Source organism: Hippocampus comes, unplaced genomic scaffold (genome assembly GCF_001891065.2).
Source record: "Hippocampus comes isolate QL1 unplaced genomic scaffold, H_comes_QL1_v1.1 scaffold68, whole genome shotgun sequence".
Classification (NCBI taxonomy): domain Eukaryota; kingdom Metazoa; phylum Chordata; class Actinopteri; order Syngnathiformes; family Syngnathidae; genus Hippocampus; species Hippocampus comes.
Window position 1 is genome coordinate 3,783,592 of NW_017805625.1, and position 18,381 is coordinate 3,801,972.

At 40.8% G+C, this 18,381-nt stretch overlaps 4 protein-coding genes across 12 annotated transcripts in view; all 4 read right to left on the reverse strand.

Annotated features, from left to right (window-relative positions):
- Positions 1 to 4,646, reverse strand: part of LOC109522261 (aminoacylase-1A) — a 10,369-nt gene extending 5,723 nt beyond the window's left edge. The window contains exons 1-3 of one of the 4 annotated variants that reach the window (XM_019880651.1): positions 4,421 to 4,646; positions 3,205 to 3,354; positions 1,886 to 1,950 (exon numbers count right to left, since the gene is read on the reverse strand). In XM_019880651.1, the coding sequence (XP_019736210.1) occupies positions 1,886 to 1,950; positions 3,205 to 3,343 (204 nt within the window). In that variant the 5' untranslated portion in view covers positions 3,344 to 3,354; positions 4,421 to 4,646. Of the gene's footprint in view, positions 1 to 515; positions 648 to 1,885; positions 1,951 to 3,204; positions 3,355 to 3,523; positions 3,752 to 4,349; positions 4,372 to 4,420 lie in introns of those variants that run through there. The other 3 variants (XM_019880653.1, XM_019880652.1, XM_019880654.1) reach the window with 3 other exon arrangements.
- A 319-nt stretch (positions 4,647 to 4,965) lies between these two features.
- On the reverse strand, positions 4,966 to 7,672 carry abhd14a (abhydrolase domain containing 14A). 2 transcript variants are annotated; one of them, XM_019880656.1, is made up of 5 exons: positions 7,362 to 7,672; positions 6,513 to 6,793; positions 6,280 to 6,395; positions 5,753 to 5,988; positions 4,966 to 5,572 (listed from the first exon to the last, which is right to left on the reverse strand). In XM_019880656.1, exons 2-5 carry the CDS (start codon positions 6,773 to 6,775, stop codon positions 5,390 to 5,392), a joined length of 798 nt encoding a protein of 265 aa, XP_019736215.1. In that variant the 5' UTR covers positions 6,776 to 6,793; positions 7,362 to 7,672; the 3' UTR covers positions 4,966 to 5,389. The 2 variants fall into 2 exon arrangements, with proteins under 2 accessions (XP_019736215.1, XP_019736214.1); XM_019880655.1 differs by having other exon boundaries at positions 7,330 to 7,672.
- Positions 7,673 to 7,855: 183 nt separating this feature from the next.
- On the reverse strand, positions 7,856 to 13,848 carry hyal2b (hyaluronidase 2b). 2 transcript variants are annotated; one of them, XM_019881380.1, is made up of 3 exons: positions 13,761 to 13,848; positions 11,224 to 12,176; positions 7,856 to 10,079 (listed from the first exon to the last, which is right to left on the reverse strand). In XM_019881380.1, exons 2-3 carry the CDS (start codon positions 12,145 to 12,147, stop codon positions 9,603 to 9,605), a joined length of 1,401 nt encoding a protein of 466 aa, XP_019736939.1. In that variant the 5' UTR covers positions 12,148 to 12,176; positions 13,761 to 13,848; the 3' UTR covers positions 7,856 to 9,602. The 2 variants fall into 2 exon arrangements, with proteins under 2 accessions (XP_019736939.1, XP_019736938.1); XM_019881379.1 differs by lacking the exon at positions 13,761 to 13,848 and adding an exon at positions 13,004 to 13,678.
- Positions 13,849 to 14,853: 1,005 nt separating this feature from the next.
- tusc2b (tumor suppressor 2, mitochondrial calcium regulator b) lies at positions 14,854 to 18,298 on the reverse strand. 4 transcript variants are annotated; one of them, XM_019881405.1, is made up of 4 exons: positions 18,193 to 18,298; positions 17,435 to 17,663; positions 16,452 to 16,572; positions 14,854 to 15,613 (listed from the first exon to the last, which is right to left on the reverse strand). In XM_019881405.1, exons 2-4 carry the CDS (start codon positions 17,581 to 17,583, stop codon positions 15,548 to 15,550), a joined length of 336 nt encoding a protein of 111 aa, XP_019736964.1. In that variant the 5' UTR covers positions 17,584 to 17,663; positions 18,193 to 18,298; the 3' UTR covers positions 14,854 to 15,547. The 4 variants fall into 4 exon arrangements, with proteins under 4 accessions (XP_019736964.1, XP_019736963.1, XP_019736962.1 ...); XM_019881404.1 differs by having other exon boundaries at positions 18,154 to 18,294; XM_019881403.1 differs by lacking the exon at positions 18,193 to 18,298 and adding an exon at positions 18,009 to 18,147.
- Positions 18,299 to 18,381: the final 83 nt, after the last annotated feature.

An 18,381-nucleotide genomic window follows, 5' to 3' on the forward strand; every position in this document is an offset into this window, starting at 1 on the left:
GTGGCGAATTGGGACAGGCCAAGCGACTCACTTGACTGTCTTCTGTACAGCCACCAGATAGTGTAGTATGTGCTCGTCTCATAGAAGAGACCAAGTGTTGAAGCAGCGTAGAAGAGCGGAGCAAAGTAGGCTATGAAAATTTACTCTGAAACAGACATTTCCCTCAGCGACCGTCTCCATGGAAAGAAAGGCCAGATTTGAAGGCCGCGTGAATTTGGACACTGGCGTGCAGTCAAAGGACACCAGAAGTTACTTTCTAATTTGGCCGTTGGATGACGCAGCATATGAATTTGGACAAAGCCGTTGTTAGATTTTATATGAATTTTAGTTGGCAACAAATATGATTTCTAATTCTGGCAGGTCGTCCTGCACCTGAAAAGCATGGACGGTACCCAAGTTGAGATGCCAATGTATGTAAAATCAGTTTATTGTGTGTTTTTATTCTATAAATCAAAAGAGAATAAGCACTTTTCTAATTGTTGGAAGGAAAGAAATGTGTAATCTTGGAAACACACCTCTATCTTCTTGATAGGCAGCCCAAGTTCCACTGCAATTCTGTCCAGAAACCGCAGTGCGCCATCTAGAAATGAGGCATTAGAAGAAAGCACAAGGTGTCGAACCATTTGTTTCAAGATGAACAGCTTGTTTAAAGAATTTGCATTCGAAGAAGAATTAGAAGAAAGCACAAGGGGTCGAACCATTTGTTTCAAGATGAACAGCTTGTTTAAAGATGGGAGTGCAGGCCCGCCTACTTGCTTCTCACTATTTACGAATCTACCTTGGATTTTTTTTTTTTATGAGTGAGCGCCCGCCTACTGGCTTCTCACTATTTACAAATCTACCTTGGATTTTTTTAATGTGAAACCTATTTTCGGTTATTTACTGAAAAACACACCAATATGCATTGGTGCATTTTGCCCCGGCGCATTGAAAATTAGTAATTGGTGTCAAGGAAGTGAATTGAGCCGAAATGACGGAGGTCTGTTTGGTGATCAGCAAAGGTTAGCCGGGGTTGTTAGCCACATATTTTTAGGGTAATGTTGTAAAATGAGTTTGAAACGACATTCAAGTGTTTTGGAAACGTAGTACTATATTTATGTGTTATACTATGAATATGGGCAACACCTTTAGAAGTGAGGTGTTAATTACTGGGACTTTTTTTTTTACTGTGCACTGAAACAACCAGTCGTCAGACAACACCATCTAATTAGCTAGTAAGTTTACGACCTGAGTAAGTTTACAACTTGTAATTGCACCGACTTCCTGTTAATTTTAGAATTCAGTAATAAAAATAATCATAATAATAATAATAATAAATAAATACATTAATCATACATGGCAATGGCGAGTGATGAAAAAAGCGGTAAATGTTGCCTTCCGCATCTTTGAAAGCACTGAAAGCGTCATGTATCCAATGCTCCTGGAGAGGACAATGACAAATCTGTATTTGGATATGTCGACAGAAAATAATGGGCAAGCGGTGTTGACACCCATGCATCCATTTTCAACAGCGCTTTTCCTCACTGAGGTTGCAGGTGACCTGGAGTCTGTCCCAGCTGACTCGAGGCAAGAGGCCTGTTTGCCAGCGTCTCAAAGGACAAATTCAGACAAACAACCATTTACACTCACATTCACGATGACGCAGCATAGGAATTTGGACAAAGCCGTTGTTGGATTTTATATGAGTTTTAGTTGGCAACAAATATGATTTCTAATTCTGGCAGGTCGTCCTGCACCTGAAAAGCATGGACGGTACCCAAGTTGAGATGCCAATGTATGTAAAATCAGTTTATTGTGTGTTTTTATTCTATAGTGGCAAATCAAAAGAGAATAAGCACTTTTCTAATTGTTGGAAGGAAAGAAATGTGTAATCTTGGAAACACACCTCTATCTTCTTGATAGGCAGCCCAAGTTCCACTGCAATTCTGTCCAGAAACCGCAGTGCGCCATCTAGAAATGAGGCATTAGAAGAAAGCACAAGGTGTCGATATGAACAGGTTGTTTAAAGATGGGAGTGCAGGCCCGCCTACTTGCTTCTCACTATTTACGAATCTACCTTGGATTTTTTTTTTTTATGTGAAACCTATTTTCGGTTATTTACTGAAAAACACACCAAGGTGCATTTTGCCCCGGCGCATTGAAAATTAGTAATTGGTGTCAAGGAAGTGAATTGAGCCGAAATGACGGAGGTCTGTTTGGTGATCAGCAAAGGTTAGCCGGGGTTGTTAGCCACATATTTTTAGGGTAATGTTGTAAAATGAGTTTGAAACGACATTCAAGTGTTTTGGAAACGTAGTACTATATTTATGTGTTAAACTATGAATATGGGCAACACCTTTAGGAGTGAGGTGTTAATTACTGGGACTTTTTTTTTTTTACTGTGCACTGAAACAACCAGTCGTCAGATAACACCATCTAATTAGCGAGTAAGTTTACGACTTGAGTAAGTTTACGACTTGTAATTGCACTGACTTCCTGTTAATTTAGAATTCAGTAACAAAAACAATCATAAAAATAAATAAATACATTAATAGCCCTTAAGTGGTCAGTCCACTCCATACTTGGTGGTTCTGGTGTCATTCATTCATTCGTTCATTCAATGTAAATTGGAATTTCTCTGTTGTAAGACAAATAAAGGTGTTCTTATTCTTAATTTTCATTAGGTCTGCAGTCTGCTGACTTTTATTCATTGCTGACAAAGTTCTGCTCCACAATTCAGCCTATTTATTTAATTATAGTGAAAATGAGCGGCGTGAACGTTTACTTACTTGACTAGCTGGTTTAGTGTGTGCTCTTAAAATTTAAGATCAGGACCCACTGTGCTCCAGGTAAAAAGTTAGACTGGAGCTCTCTATTTTAAATGATTGAAATTGTTTGTTTTTTTTCAGTGTAGACCCAAGGAAAGATATAATACAATTGACAACAATGTTAAGGAGTGAACTGACTTTTGAGAGATGCTGTATATTCACCACTTTTGGGTTTGTGTATTTTAACATTGCAAAACACTTTGAGAGTCCTCTGTGTGTGTGTGTGTTTTTTTTTTTCCTTTTGCTACTGTGTCAGATTTGGAAACATTCTGTAAAGTGTCATTATAACTAAACATTGTTAATGCAGCTCTCAGAATGGATCTCTCCGAATGAGTCTGCCAGTCTAACTGTTTTGTCTGTTAAATGACATTCCCCTCATGTCAAGTTGAAAACTTACCATAGTCTGGCTCTGGATGCACCGTCCTGAGGCGGAGGTACTCTCTGAACAGACTGACAGAAGGGTCCTCACCCTTGGGAGACATAATTTGTCCACCTGCTCCCCCTGATCCGTCTCCGTCTTCTTTGTCAGGTAGCATGGCGACGTCCTCTGATAACGCATAAACAGACGTACAATGTGGAAGGTAGCCGCTAAAGGCGCTAGCCGTGTAGTTGACAAGCAGAGTACACTCAACTCAACTTTATTTATAAAGCACTTTACAGGTGACTTTCAAATAGGTTTATTCTGATGGTCTTTGAAGGTCAGCACGAGTACTCACCGGGCTGAGTCGCTGTCAACTAACCGCCGAGCCGCTTTTCGGGCATAAACAAGTGGCGGTAGACGCTAGCACTCAAAATTCGCCGCACGTTTTATTTCAACAGTACGGTAAAGACAGCTGGAAAATTCATTTCAAAATAAAAGCTAACAACAGCGATTCAAATCTAGTCAGACGTTCGTGATCGTTTCTGATTGGAAGACATAAAATCTTACATTCTGGCTGAAATCCAACACATCTCATTGTGGTTCCAGTATGGAATTTTAAAAAGAAAACCCCCACCGACGGAAATGAAGCATACAGAAACACATTGTTTTCAGTCAGTTTCTTTTCCCTAAATTAATATATTCTATAATGTACATACTTTGTTTATTTAATAGTATATATTTGTTGTTCTATTTTCCCTGGATAGAATTGCCGCAGACGTTTTATCGTAATGTACAGTACTGTACCACAACACAGTACAACTGTCACGTGAACATTTCCTAAAAAAAAAAAAGTTATCGAAACTTATTTCCGCTGTATTGTGGCATTTCAGGTCCTGCGAATCCACGGTCATAAATGTGGCCCTTTGCGTCTTTGAAAGCTCTTCAGTTTATTTTCTATCTGCTGGAGAAGGGACATCAAATTTGTCTTTTGCAAGATCAGCACCCGTCTTAAAAACAATGTATACACTGTATTTGACAAATGCTGACTCAATCCACGACAGGCGTACAGTGACATTTAAAGCACAGCTGATTCAAGTGAGCTCTACACGTGGTATTGCATAATTTGGAAACGGTTCATGAATAGATTATCGTAGCCGCTCAAATTGGAGTTGCTTGGTTACCTTAATTAGCTACACAAGAAGATTTACTGTACAGTAAGTCCATTAAGAACACATACCCTGGTTTACGTTGCCCTTGTTTGATGGTTTCAGTTTCCTGTAAAATGTGTCTGCTAACACCAGTTGACAACCAGAGTAATTAGAAAGTGCTGTTTGAGTGGAAAATTCCTGTCAATTATTCATCCAGTCTTTTACAACCACACGAGCTCCGGGCCCTTCAAAGTAACAGGCGCGATCGACGCCATTATCCACATAAATGTCAAAGTTGCTTCGAGTGAAAGAAGCGAGGGTGGAGGAAGTCAGTGATTGCAGACAAAGCACCAGGACGCGTGACTTTGCAAGAGTAGCCTGAGATTTCACAGAAATTTTGTCATTCCTTGGGTCGAGTTCTATGTAAGAGAAATGCTCAATAACATGCATATAAAACAGTCTCTAAGTTTATATATTGTAAATTAGGACACTGATTTACATACATGAAAATGTCCACACTTGCTGCAAATACTGTATATTAGTTGCTACTTTATTGTCATATACACAAACATGTTTTTATATATTAAATTCCTCACAGTTTCCGTTCCAAGGAGTGTCTGTTTTGCTTTGTTTTTCATCTTTTGCGCTGGGTTGGAATGGCTCAAATGAACAGTGACTACAAGCTTTTCCCAGGGCACATGCACCTGCTGTTGCCACATTCTGCACAATTTACAGCCATCAACTCTCATGTCACCTACAAAAATGGCAACACTGATGCAAACTTAAAAAAATTTGTTTTTTTTGCATGCATAGAGAAATGTCACGTGACGGTACAAGTGAGGGCTTATTGCACACATGGTTTCATGATGAAGATGAATAAATAATGGAGAGTAAGAAATCTGATCATGCCTTACTTCAGTTTTATCCATATCATATAGCTTGTAATTATTGTCTCATGACAATAATAAAATTTTTGTCATTGTATTTTGCCGAAAGCAAGCTCACTAAATTCATACCAAGCAAACCCAAGTCCCTCCTCAGTTTTTTCCAGTCCATCTTTAATGCAGCCCATCTCACTTCAGCTTGCCAAGAAAGTCGATCAGCCCTTGGTGAAAGGTTCCGGGTTTGTCCATGTAGCACGCGTGGCGAGCGCCGTCCAGCTTGAGAACAGCATGATGAGGAAGCTGGGCCAGGTTCTTGTGGGACTGGGCGCCTAGGTTAGTGTCGAGGGCTCCGAACACAATGAGGGTGGGTGTCTGAAGAGTACATTGGAGTCAAAATACAACTGTAGTTGGTTAGCTTGGCATAAAGATTAATAGAAAATCTTGTGCCACCCGCCTGACAATGGCAATCAAAACTGCATATTATCATCTTAGTTACATCAGAATTTTGACTTAGATCCCATTAAATTATTGTGTTATAGCACCTTCACTCACCTGGATATTCTGATATTGTTGTGGCGTGTAACTGCGTGTACCGACAGGCGCTATGGGAACAAAGCCTCGCAGCTGTGCGCTGTTCTTCATAAGGAATGGGATGGAGTAATGTCCGCTCATGGAAGGACTCACAAGCACCGCTGCCCTCACACCCAATGACTCCATGAACCTGGAGAGCAGGTCCACTCGACTCTGATCTCGCTTTAGGGCCTCAGAGTCGGGCGATTTACCATAACCTGGGGAAAAAAAGGTATTAAAGAGAGATTACAGACATATTGCATCAGTGTAATTTAAATGTGAAATAGAGACTGATAATTTCCCGTTGGTCAAAGAAAATATTTCTTATTTTAAACCACGAGGGCACACTGCACATCGGTGAGCCAATTTTAGGTTTTGCTGTGATATAATAGTCATGATCACACATATCTGCAATTCTTTTATTGAAATTAGGGGTGTGCCATCACAATTTAATTCAGCATTTGCAGTACAATTAACCTCTAAACTTGACTGTTATATTAGAACTGTACCTGGCAGGTCCATGGCTAAGGCCTGATATCCATTAGTCGCAAGTAGGGCCATGGTACCAAGTTCTTCCCATGTTTTTGATGTGAAGGCCTGGCCATGCAGAAGCACCACTTGTAGCCTGCAATGAGATAAAATGGCGTTACAGCGCTCATCTGAGAATCGACCTCACTTTAATAGTTGAAGTTGTAACTGAGAGTTTAAGAGATTTGTAGAGTTTAGTCAGCTGTGCTGTCACCTGGGCAGTATCTGTCGTCCAGCCCCGTCAATGGGTAAGGCTTCTCTGAAAAAGAGCGGCGGGTCCCCGGGCAGGTGTCCTGTACGAACTGACACATTGATGTTGGGAAGCGGAGGCGGGGATGTGGCTAAGAGCCCAAGTCTTTGTACATTGAGGGACGGCTCCATGTTGCCATGACGCATGGAGGGCAGCAGCAGGTAGAGCAGTAAGGTGGCCAATAACACCATGCCCAGGACCACCATACGATTCCGCAGGAAATTCATTTCTGCGAAATGTACGACCTGGAAAAGGTGCATTTATGGATCTTATTCAAAGCAAATGTATTAAACGTGTCTGAACTAAAAAAAAAAAAAAAAAACATTAATTGTTGTGGAAATAAATTCCTTATCCACAAATGTTAACACCCAGGAATATACTTGCGATTCTAATAATAGGTATTAATCTGAACGTTTTATGGTACTCAATACAAGTTCTCAAATTCAGATTCAGAAAACTTTATTTATCCCCTTGGGGCAATTAGGTTCTGTATTAAATCGTCCCCCTTCAAAAAACAACAATGCTGTTTCGAGTTTACAGTGATGTGCAACCGCATTTGAATGTACTGGTCAAGTGGCAAAATAGTAAGCCAAGCCCCAAGTATGATTTAGTGTATTTCTACACCACTAGCAACTACAACCACAATAATCATCATATTGCTAAATCAATTCCTCAAACCATCCCAACCTGAGGTGAATCAAAGCTAACAATGTTAGCTAAGTATGCTATGCGTCTCAATGGGATGCTGATGATTAATTATTAAAAACTGCGTAAAACATACCGAAACAAGAGAAGGCACTGCAGGACACTCACTGACGAAAAGACGATGTTGTCTTCTTTATCGTCATGTCTCCTGATTCAAACTGTTCTGGTTAATTAATATAAGCTGTTTTTAAGAGGCTTGACGTTGGTTGGCTTAGTATTAAATGCAAGACCCCGAAAAGAAATTTAATGCAGCTAGGCGACACTCGATGTGTACTTCGTAACTTTACAAACAAGGTCGTGTTTAGTTTGTAAATCAACTCTGAAAGAATTTGTTGCAATTGCTGTCATGCACGAATGTTGATACATGTAAATTGTATGATGAGCATGTTAAAAACGCTGGCCTTTTAAATCTTTGTTGCTTGACGGACTACATAAAGTGGTGCACACAACAACAAACGTAATTTCCTGTAACCTAATACGGCATAAACGTGTTAAAAATACATGTGCGCGTGTTATTTCGTAATACAACGTAGGTTTGTTCAGCAAATACTACACATGAAGTAAACACAGTTAAAATAGAAAAGGACAGTACACGTTCAAACTTACATTCAAATGTGTTTTAATGTATAAAAAAATAAGAAATTGAGAACATTACATAGATACTGAATTAAAAACACGTAATCAAGCATGTTTGTTTCTGGTTTGGTTTCAAACGGTAACACCAAAGTATGTGAGCAAAAAGAATCTTACAAATACTCTCCAACAAAATGTAAATACCAAATGAAAAAAAAAACATGCAACAATGCACTGTTCATCGTCCCTGTACAAACTACGCAGCAGTCTCTTGTTCAACAGAAAAGGTGTTAAAGTGCAGAATTTCAAAAAGTTTGCAGCATTGTAAACATTGTGTTGCATAATAGCATTTGTAATTTCCTTTTACTCGGCCCATCGGCATGATAAATATGGAACCAATTTGATATATAATCTGTTTTGCTAGCGCCAGCTAACAATGACTACAGAAATATACTGTATTTTGTTTGATGTAGCTTCAGTAGTCACTGTCGTCACAGCTGCATTAGCAGGAACTCAGACAGGAAACAACATGCAAGCAATTAAAAGTTAAATTGAGCCTGAATAATACCTATTCTGTAATTTGAAGTTAATAATTGTCCATTAAAACAAATACATTAAAAGAGATACTGACGGTGTTTTTTTTTTCAGAGCAGGATGAAAAGATGCATTATCCTCACGACTCTACATGGAAGGATATCTACATCATTCAAGCGTTACATTATCTTTACTTTCCCTTTCCTCCTCAAAAGACTCATATACTTTTCCAATGATAAACTGGAAGGCAATTTGGACTGTTACAAAACACTGTAAACAAATAGAAGGCTGAGATGAACACTGCATTCAAAACTTCAATAGCATCTGCAAACTAATCAACTCTTGACCGCAATATCGCATTTCTCAAATAAAACAGTTCAGGCCCAGCCACATTGTTTTGGATCATTGATAAAAGCACAAATACAGGCATGCCATGGTCAAGTTTTTTTTTTGTTGTTTGTTGTTGTTGTTGTGTGTGTGTTTTTTTTAAGCAAAGGGTAGGATTAAAAGCAAAAAATATTATTTTGAGAAACATCTGAAACATTGTAGCAGGGAAATAAATTGGAAGTGAAAAAAGATCGGGGGGGAGGTATGAGGGGTATGTTATGTGAAATGTTGAAATTATTATTATAACACTGAAGATAACTCTGCAAAGTAATCTGTATGATTTGTAATAATTCAGCATCTTCCGGCATAATTGAAATGTTCAGATTTTAGATGAAGTCAAAGTGAGTAACAATTTAAAATGTGTTTGTGCAGCATGTAAAAAAAAAAGTGCTCATCTTCATTTACAAAGCTTCCACTCATATTTCCAGTTTTAAGAAATAAAACAAAAACGTCAGTCTCACAAACACACTCTGGTCAAGACAGAGAGTGACCATCTGGAGGTCAAGGACACCATGGAGCATGCGGGCTTTGCATGGATTTTGAACAAAGTTATGAGCAGTCATGAAAAAATGAATACAGAATGCGGTCCAGCATTTGGTGAGCTTCTCGTGAAGCTTGAGTCACACTCACACTACTCTGTTAGAAGGATCCTGGGGAGGGTGAATAAAAAATAAGACCACATTTGGAAAATCCCACTTGCACACAAAGTAAGTGACAAACGGTGACTCAGCAGTATTGTTATTATTATTGATCAGGAACTTGGCACAATTTCATGTCAAAGAGCCCAACTATTGTTATTATATTTTTTTTGTTTGTTTGGCACACGCAGTGAATATTTTAAGTCACTTCATTTCCTCACTGTAACAGAGTGAGGAGTCCAAGTGGGAGTAAAAAGCAAAGCGACCATGTTCCGAGAACAGAGGGGGCTTTATTCTGCCCTTTGGCTCTCAGAGCACAGGCCTCCCCCTGGTAGCCAGTGTAGCACTGGCACTGGAAGTGTTGACGGAAAAGAGCCAGCTCCGGCTCACCAGGCTTGCCGCTCACCTTCAGGTGGCCGTCCTGCCAACTGATGCTGTGCGTGGACAGGCTGAGGTGCAAGTACACGTCATCGTCCGGCTGACTGCGTAGACAGCGGCCGTGCATGTTGCACTGTGCCCGACTACACTGCTGCGCCGCCGTGGACACGTTGAGCAAGTAGCGACCCAGCGCTCCGCTGAGATAGTCTTTAAGGGCCGAGCAGCTACTGTCACTCGAGTAGGACGAGTCTCCCCAGAAGATCACTCCCGCTGCTCCCAGGGCGACGCTCTCACCGATGGTGGACACCAGATCTGTCTGCAAAAGGCAGCCAAACGCTAAATGGCTATTTAAAAGCAAGGCCACTGCGACCCTCATATCCGGTGCAGCAGAACATTTGGGCAAACACAGTTCAACCTCAAATTTCAAATACCCTAAAGGTTCTACAGTATGGAAACCAAATTTAGTTCCATTTTCTGAAAAGTATCAATCCATTTTTCGATAGGGCTGGTCCTCAATAGGGTTGCAGGTATGCTGGAGCCTAGCCCAGCTGACTTTGGGAGAAGAGGCATGTTCCACTCTGGAATGGTGGCAGACAATTGCAAGGTGTATATATAAGAGTTGTGTCAGAAAAAGTACAGGCCCATTGTATCAAAAAATATCTTTCAAATCCAAACTCCACTTGGAAGTAATTTAATGCAATGATTCCCAATCAGGGAAAAATCTGAATGTTTTTGAGCAAATGACAGTAATTTGTGATGTCACCACAGAAGGGTTAATTAACCACAGAACAGGTGGTACAACAAGGGTAAAGTGATAAAAAGTCAATATTAACAATAAAAGATCGACATTATGTCTACCACCTAAGTCCGCTCACTATTATAATGTTAAGAGACTCCTAACGCAGGCACGGCACCCTCTTTTCTTCCAAGGTAAAGATGAATAAACAATTTAATGACTAACGGCCATAGCAATACAGTTTCCTGTAATTTGTGTTTTACAAGAATACATTTCGAATTTCATTGGTACCTGCGGCTAGAAAGCAAAGCGAGTCTCTGAGAGTCTCTGTTGCAGAAATGCGTGAGTGCAGTCAATGAATGGCGTGATCGATCACTGCCAATAGCCTTGCAAAATGTCCACACACTCTGCTTTATTGTTGCCTATTTCCGCTCTTTCTGGCAATCCACATCTTCCTTGACAATTGCTCTATGATTTTGCGGTTCAATGCCAAATGCAACAGAATAGTATATCGTATGTGAAAGCTCAAAACCCAATACAGGTCACAGAGATTAGTAAATATAAAATCTGGGTTTGAAACATTGATAAACACTGATTAACTCCTTTTCGCACTTGTATGAGTTAAAAAAATTAATAGTCGACAAAGATTTTATGATCGTGCACACCTGACTGACGGGTGAGTCTCACCATTTACTGCTCGTGACTGTGATGTAACAGAACTGACCTCAGTGAGGAGAGCCATCTGATTGATGTATGTAGGTCGGGTGTAGACGAAAACCGGGCGCGCCAAGCCATCCCCAACAGACGCCAGGCGCATGGCCTCCTTCACCCTGTTGCGCACGAAGAGGCGCCCGTAATGTGTGGAGCGCAGCACGGATCCCATGTATATGGAGGGGAAAAGTGCCGTGCACTCCATCCACAGCCAGTTGAGCTGGTCATTACGGGCCACCTCCAGCTCGGGGCAGCGACCCGTGTAGTTCTTCAGGCCATTCCTGTAGTCGTGGTTGTAGCAATCTGGAAACAAGTAGAAGCCCCACACTTGATTGGGCCTCAAATTCTTTGCGAGTTTCAGCGTCTCCAGCATGAATTTACGAGCGGACAGCTCAAACTCCTGCTGGGCCACTTTTGCAGCTTGCTCCGGGCTAAAGGTTGGGTTCTTTTTAAGCACCATTTCCCGGGATTTACTTCGATAGATGTCTTTAGAATCCCAGTTCCGGATCCACAGTGGGCGCCACTCTTCCCAGTCAATAACAGCCAAACCTTTGGCCCCTGGTTCCCGTATATATTTCTGAACACCTTCGGGCATCTTTTCATAGTGTTCAACCAGACTGGCAAGCTGCGGAAGGCCCCCGTTAACTGCAGTGCCATCACGCTCGTAATAAGGATAAAGGCCGAGGCGCTCCTTGTAGAATATGGTCAGGTTTTGTCGGACAAAGCCCTCGTTGGGGGAGGCCACAATGTCAAACTGGTCCAGGGGTAAAGTGACACCGTGCCTCGGGGCGCAGTCCTGTGTGGGTGCATTCCAAGCCAAGAGAACCGGTGTCTGGGAATATAAAGGCCATCTTGTTTGCTTTGCATGTGTCACACACACACCCATCCATGTTGTCGTCACAGTCAGGATCAAGCAATGCAGCCAGAGAGCCCCCATGGCCAACGCTCACCTTTTCTCCTGTGACTCTGCCAAAAAGAGCACATCAATCATGCGACAATAATCTTTTTGTTTAAAACAAATTTCTGGGTACAGTGGACCCCCGCATTATTGTAGTTCACCAGTGGCAATTTCACCTACCCACTGATTTTTAATATTTATTTTTATTTATTTATTTTGGGGGGGGTGTCACCATTTGAATTTCTTTTATAAGTAAAACCTTACTGTTGCAAAACAATGTTTGTCGTATGTTCCGTGCTTGAAATGCTTTGAGCGTTTCAAGTGTTTCAAAATGGTCGTTTGTGGTGTCAAGTGTTTCAGAATGATAGTTTGTGGAACATTTATGGTTTCAACTACTAATCTAGGCATCTTGAATCACTTTTAAGGGGTGACTTGTTTGCAGATTTTGGCTAATCATGGTTGGGCTCCGTGAACAATGGAGGGATATTTTTTTTTATAAGCGCTGTTTTGACAAACAGTATTTTAACCGATTATGAAGCCGTTCGATCAATTTTATTTCATATACAGATAAAACATTCATTCATTCAGTTTAAAAGAAAATGTGATAATTTCACAGAAGTCCCAAATGTTTTGAGTGTTAATCATCATCAGTCCACAAAAGCATCATGTGCATTTTGGAAACAGGCTGTGGTTGAACGCCTTAAAAAATATATGTCTTCCAAGAACCGTATCTGTACTAGAAGCACATTTAGTTTGACAGCTTCATTGGTTTTAAATAACCTGACCACCTTATTTGGTATAGTTCCAAGCGGAATCTTTCCAATTTGCTGAGTTAGCTCAACGTGGAAGGTCCTCTTTTTTTTCCGACAGATCTGTTCAAGTTCCTTCTACTCACCGATCGATAAATGAGCTTTCCACGGGCCTGCCATGAGAAATACAACCGTCATAATTCTTCACTACATCCTGGTCATTAAAGGGAAAAATACAATCGCACTTTGGACCCGGAGACGGAGACCGCAGCAGGGGAGATGACAGACGGGATCTCCACTTTTCATTAACAGACGAAATAGTCGATCTCGAAACCGTAGGGGTGTGCGAGTAGATTAAAAAATAATTATATATCCAAAATACCGATCCTTTCCTCTCTATTTTGGGTGATAACATTTTCTGCTACATTAAATACGACAGCTGTTTCCTGTTAAGGCAGCTTTTCTACTTAGATAAATCAATATTTTGTCAATTATTGATACTACACTGATAAATCCCCCCTAAAGATAAAGCCAATCGTTGGTTCCTAAATCGCTGCGGTCCACTCAGAGACTCGGCGGAAACAACTTCCGGTGACGGAAGAAAACGAGCGGCTGGTGAATCGTTCCTACTATGCGCCTACGTTACAATTGATTTCTACTTGTTTTGCTTTAACGGATTCGAATTTCTGTCCTAAGTTAAACATTATATAATGTACTATGTACGTATATGACACAGCACAAAAATGTATACATGGCTTAAGATCATTACACCTCTGAATGAATGTCATCAAAATGTATGCCTTTTTGTCTTTTGAGAGCAAATGAATAAAACAACTGCTTTGGCATAAGAAATCAAACGTCTAAACCTGTGACTTTGCGATAAAATTTATAAGTATATCTTACCTCTTCAGTCTCAAAAATCAGGATAACTCCAAGAGTTCTTGTGTAGATGAGGCTATTTTTATATAACAGGTGTAGGCGCCCTCACTAAAGAAATGGAATGAGACGGTGTTGTAATCCACCTTTGGCTCTTGTATAAGTACCGAGTAGACTCCACCTCTGATTGACTTGTATCTTCTGATACGAAGATTTGAAAGGTCTCAGCAGTTAGGAGTCTGCTGCACTGTAATTATAACCATTTTCAAAAGACTTTATTTATCATCACTTACGAAATCATTTTATTTCTGACCACTAAACCTCAGATTGCATACATAATTCATGTTGATGGTGATAACTGAACAGTTTGTAGAGTACATCCGCCAGGATTAATTCTATGACGGTCAAAAAGCGGAGAGTTGGTAATTGTAGTACTGGACGTAAACACAATTCAGTAATTGTAGTGATTCCTGTCAAAAAGTGGAGAGTTGGTAATTGTAGTACTGTGGACGTAAACACAATTCAGTAATTGTAGTGATTCCGCCGATGGTTATGCAGACATGCCGACAAATCATTTTGGAAAAAGTAATAAAATGGGATTGGATTTCAGTACACCTATTCATCTCTTTATCCTTTAAAGATAACAATATTGAGGAGCTTTGCAGAAAGCATTTTCCCATGGAAGCAACATTAATGACTTTCACAGATCTCACTCAACCCTGCCCTTGAAACAAAATTGCTTGGCCTTGCAATTTCCTTTGCAGGTGGATCAGATCTTAATCATCAGTGGAGGTCAAGAGCATAAAATCGAGGTAGGTGCAATGTGATGTTGTTTAGGTTGGATTATGGTCAAATAGCTCATTTGAGACACTTGGACTGCTGCATGGGTATTTTTGTTACGATAAATTACACGCATATGCAACGCTATTACTAGAGCGGAATTAAAGTTCATCTTTTATGTTGTGGAATTTAAACTGAATGACTAAATATTAAATCCAGACATTCCTCACATTATGCTACATAGGAATTAAAATCTTATCAATGTGACCCATTTGAACTGGATGTCCTGAAACTACTCAAAGCAATCTCTACATCTAAGAAGAAAGACCAAAACACAGTGAGGCATTTTAAAATATATTTTAAAAAAAGTTATAATAAATTAAATGTGAAATATCGAATGCGGAAGCAGCAGAGCACACACTCAGATCTCACGGCGGACGTCTCTCCTCATCTTGTAACTACAGTGTGACATCGAGCCAAAATCATTGAATCAATTCAGTTTAATTGGAGGGCTACTGATTGTCTACTCCCTTCATTATTACAATCGATCATCTGATCCTTTTCCCATGCATAGCAAAGTTAAAAAGAAAAAGAAAGAATAAATGCTTAAATGTGCAACTACCTTCCTTCTCGAGATAATACGACAAATGGGGAGGAGTTGGTAATAATCCCCTTGAAGAGTTCAGAGAACCAAACCTGAAAATAATCTGCAGCAATCAATTCAGGAGTTTAACACGGCCCGTGTCTGCAACAACACACTTACATGCATACACACCATGTAAACCGAGTACGTTTTGCCAACTTGGCACCATCCTACATCTCTCCCATCGGTGATCTATAAAGCGTCGCAAACAACAGATCACATGCAGAGGCTCAGCTCACATGACATCGTCTTGACCACGGATGCACTTCAAATATATCAAGAGATGTGTGGCGTGTTATTGGAAAGTTTCTGGTTTCCAGGTTGCACGGGGGAAAACCTCGGGACGGCGCTGACACAAGCGTGGTTGTCTAGAGACACTTCTTGGACATTGTCAGACTTCACAAAGGACGACGGGGAAATCAACATGGATGCACGGGAGGTCCAGCTTTATGATTCCCTGCAAGAGACAAAGAGTATGTGTAATTTTAATAGAGCGCAAAGTACTTGGCGCGTAAACTGCAACGATTCACTTGATTCACTCTCAATTTGTATAACCTGGCCCAGCTATTGTGGGGTACATGCATACTGATGGCTCAGCTAAACTCTGTTGAGCACACACATTAGTACCGGTACTTGGAATTTGAACCTTTTTTTAAGGCTCTCCATTAGCTTGATCAGATGTCATCACTATTCTTCCTGGAGATCACTTCCACAGTAATCTTTAGAATGCCCCCCCCCAAAAACAAACAACTTATAACAAGTTGAAAAGGTTAAAAATTTACAATCTTTGTCCCAGAATTTTTGAACAGATTGGGGAAGAAAATCACTCTCAACATATCTCACACCAGAGTAATCACTCAGGATAATCTTCAAGGCCGTGTTACTAAAGGGAAAAAAAATGCAGATAATTTTTTTTTTTTTAGAATTTATCAATGTTTGCATGAAAAAAATTGTTTCAAGAAACATGTCCACGCAAATGCTGGAACGCTGTAGGACAGACGGCAAGCCTGAAGGGGCACTGTAGCACTGCCACAGAAATTCATGAAGCAAGTGCAATGTAAACATAGAACAATGACGGGAAATTCAAAGTGCTCACGAGAGGATACATTTGCGTAGGCTGACGGCAAGGTAGAACCTTGTGCTACGGAACAGAAACCCAGATCCAACACCGTGATCCACCATTGTTGCTGGAGGCAGGCGTTGGTGCACAGTCACACGAGAACTTGGGCCCCCCACAGTCATTCTTGGAAATTTGGCCAATACCCATCGCGAACTTCAACGTACAACCTCCTCACCTGAGGTGTCAAGTTTTTGTTAATCCTCCTCAGTTTGGCTTTTTTACGGCCATTTTTTGTCACAATTGTCTCTTCGTAGAACTCGTGAGCCAGGTCGCCATCTTCATCGAAGAACAAAGAGCTGCAAAGACAGCAAGAGTAAATCTTTCGTGAGGTTCTGAGCATCGCTAAATTGAGCAGATTTAAAGGCTTGAGGTGTGTTGATCATTCGTGTGGGGTGCAGGGGAACGCAAGGCAGCTTTTCCCATTCGACCCCTGGACGGCCTGAGCAAGAAAGATGAGCCTCCTGAGCCCAAGATCACGGTGGCTGGGGGGCCAAAGCTTTCCTTACTTTTATTAAAATTATACAGCCATGTAAAGAGGGAGTAGGACACTTTTGACTTTTTAGATGTCATTACCGAAATACTTCATTTGCTTTTAACCCTCATCCATTAACATGGGAAATTGTGTGAATTAGAATGAACAGCGAGGCTAAGATTTCTCACTCAGACATCCAAACTAATTTGACCTTTGTCTCAGCATTAACGGCAGGGGAATTGTGTTCTGCTGGATGGTGCAGTTTTTCTTTCTTTATTTCAATACAATAAATAAAATTAAATTGCATTTGAGTCACTGCCCTCAGTAAGCCAAATTCAAATATTTGCATGGATAAATGTGTCTCATAGTCCTTAGTTTTGTTGTGGGAATAATTTTCCGTGTGCGTGTCTATGCATGTGTTTGACAACCTGTTCATCTCACCCACTACACACATGGACAAAGTTGTTGGTTCCATTTAAAAAAATAAAAAACACTAAAGAAAGGGGCATGGACAAAAATGATGGTACCCTTAAGTATGTGTGTGAATGTTTTCTGAACCAACACAAGAATTTAATTGCAATAATTTGGTGTTAGCTGTCAAATAGTCCTATCCAGGCTCGAGTGTATTTTTGTGCATTTTGTACCGTACAAGTGATAGAGACAATTCAGAGCTGGAATTCACTTACCTTCGCCTGGTAAACACAAAAGGTGTTGCGCCAGGGAAACTTCGTGCTCTTGCTAGTGACTGCTCATTTGCATCTTTGGATTGGTCGTCACCACTGCCTGAGCCAGAGAAAGGCCAAAATCCTTTGGATTTGGAGCCGCTACCACCCATCTTCAGCTGCAGCACATAATTCACTTGGGCGTTGCTCTTATCAGTTGAATGTGACCACGCTGGATGTGATACCTGGGAAACTAACAGATCCAAGGGAGAAGGTTTAGCCATTTTAGTGCGGTTGACATGATGCTGTGCATGAAAGCTGAGCTGCATACATCGGATCCTGAATTGCTATTTTGTAAATCAAAGATGGTAAATTGAAGGGAAACCAGTCTGAAACACTAAGTCACGGTGACAAACAAAGGAACGGGAAGGATGATAATATATTATTACGTTGAGCTCAAAAACATTCGCCGAGGTGTCAGAGGGAAAGGTGCAGCTAACCAGGCTAGCTCGGCTTGATTTAAATAACTGATAGTAACTTGTCCTCATGTTACAAAAGCTATTGACAACATACTCAACACGACACGTTTTCCACTCACTAACACGACTACACAACAGCAACACGACAACGTATGACATTAACGCAGGTCAAATTGCACTTAAGTGGTTTACAGAATGACCCTGTCAAAAGTGACGTTTTACAAAAGATGACAGCTGTGGAATTCAGCTTCCTCGACAACATACCGAGCGTGGCTTTTGACGGTTTTTTCTTGACACACTCACTTAACAGCTCTCTAAATTTGGGTGAATTGGATCAGACCTAGCAAGACAGGTAGCTAGCGTGAAAAGCTATTTGGACGTGCTTCTTCGCTCTCTGATCGCTGATGAAGGCGCCTCGATGAAACGTACCGCCCCCTGTAGGACAGGCCAACCACTTGACACGAATAAGACTGATTTGCATATAATGAGGGA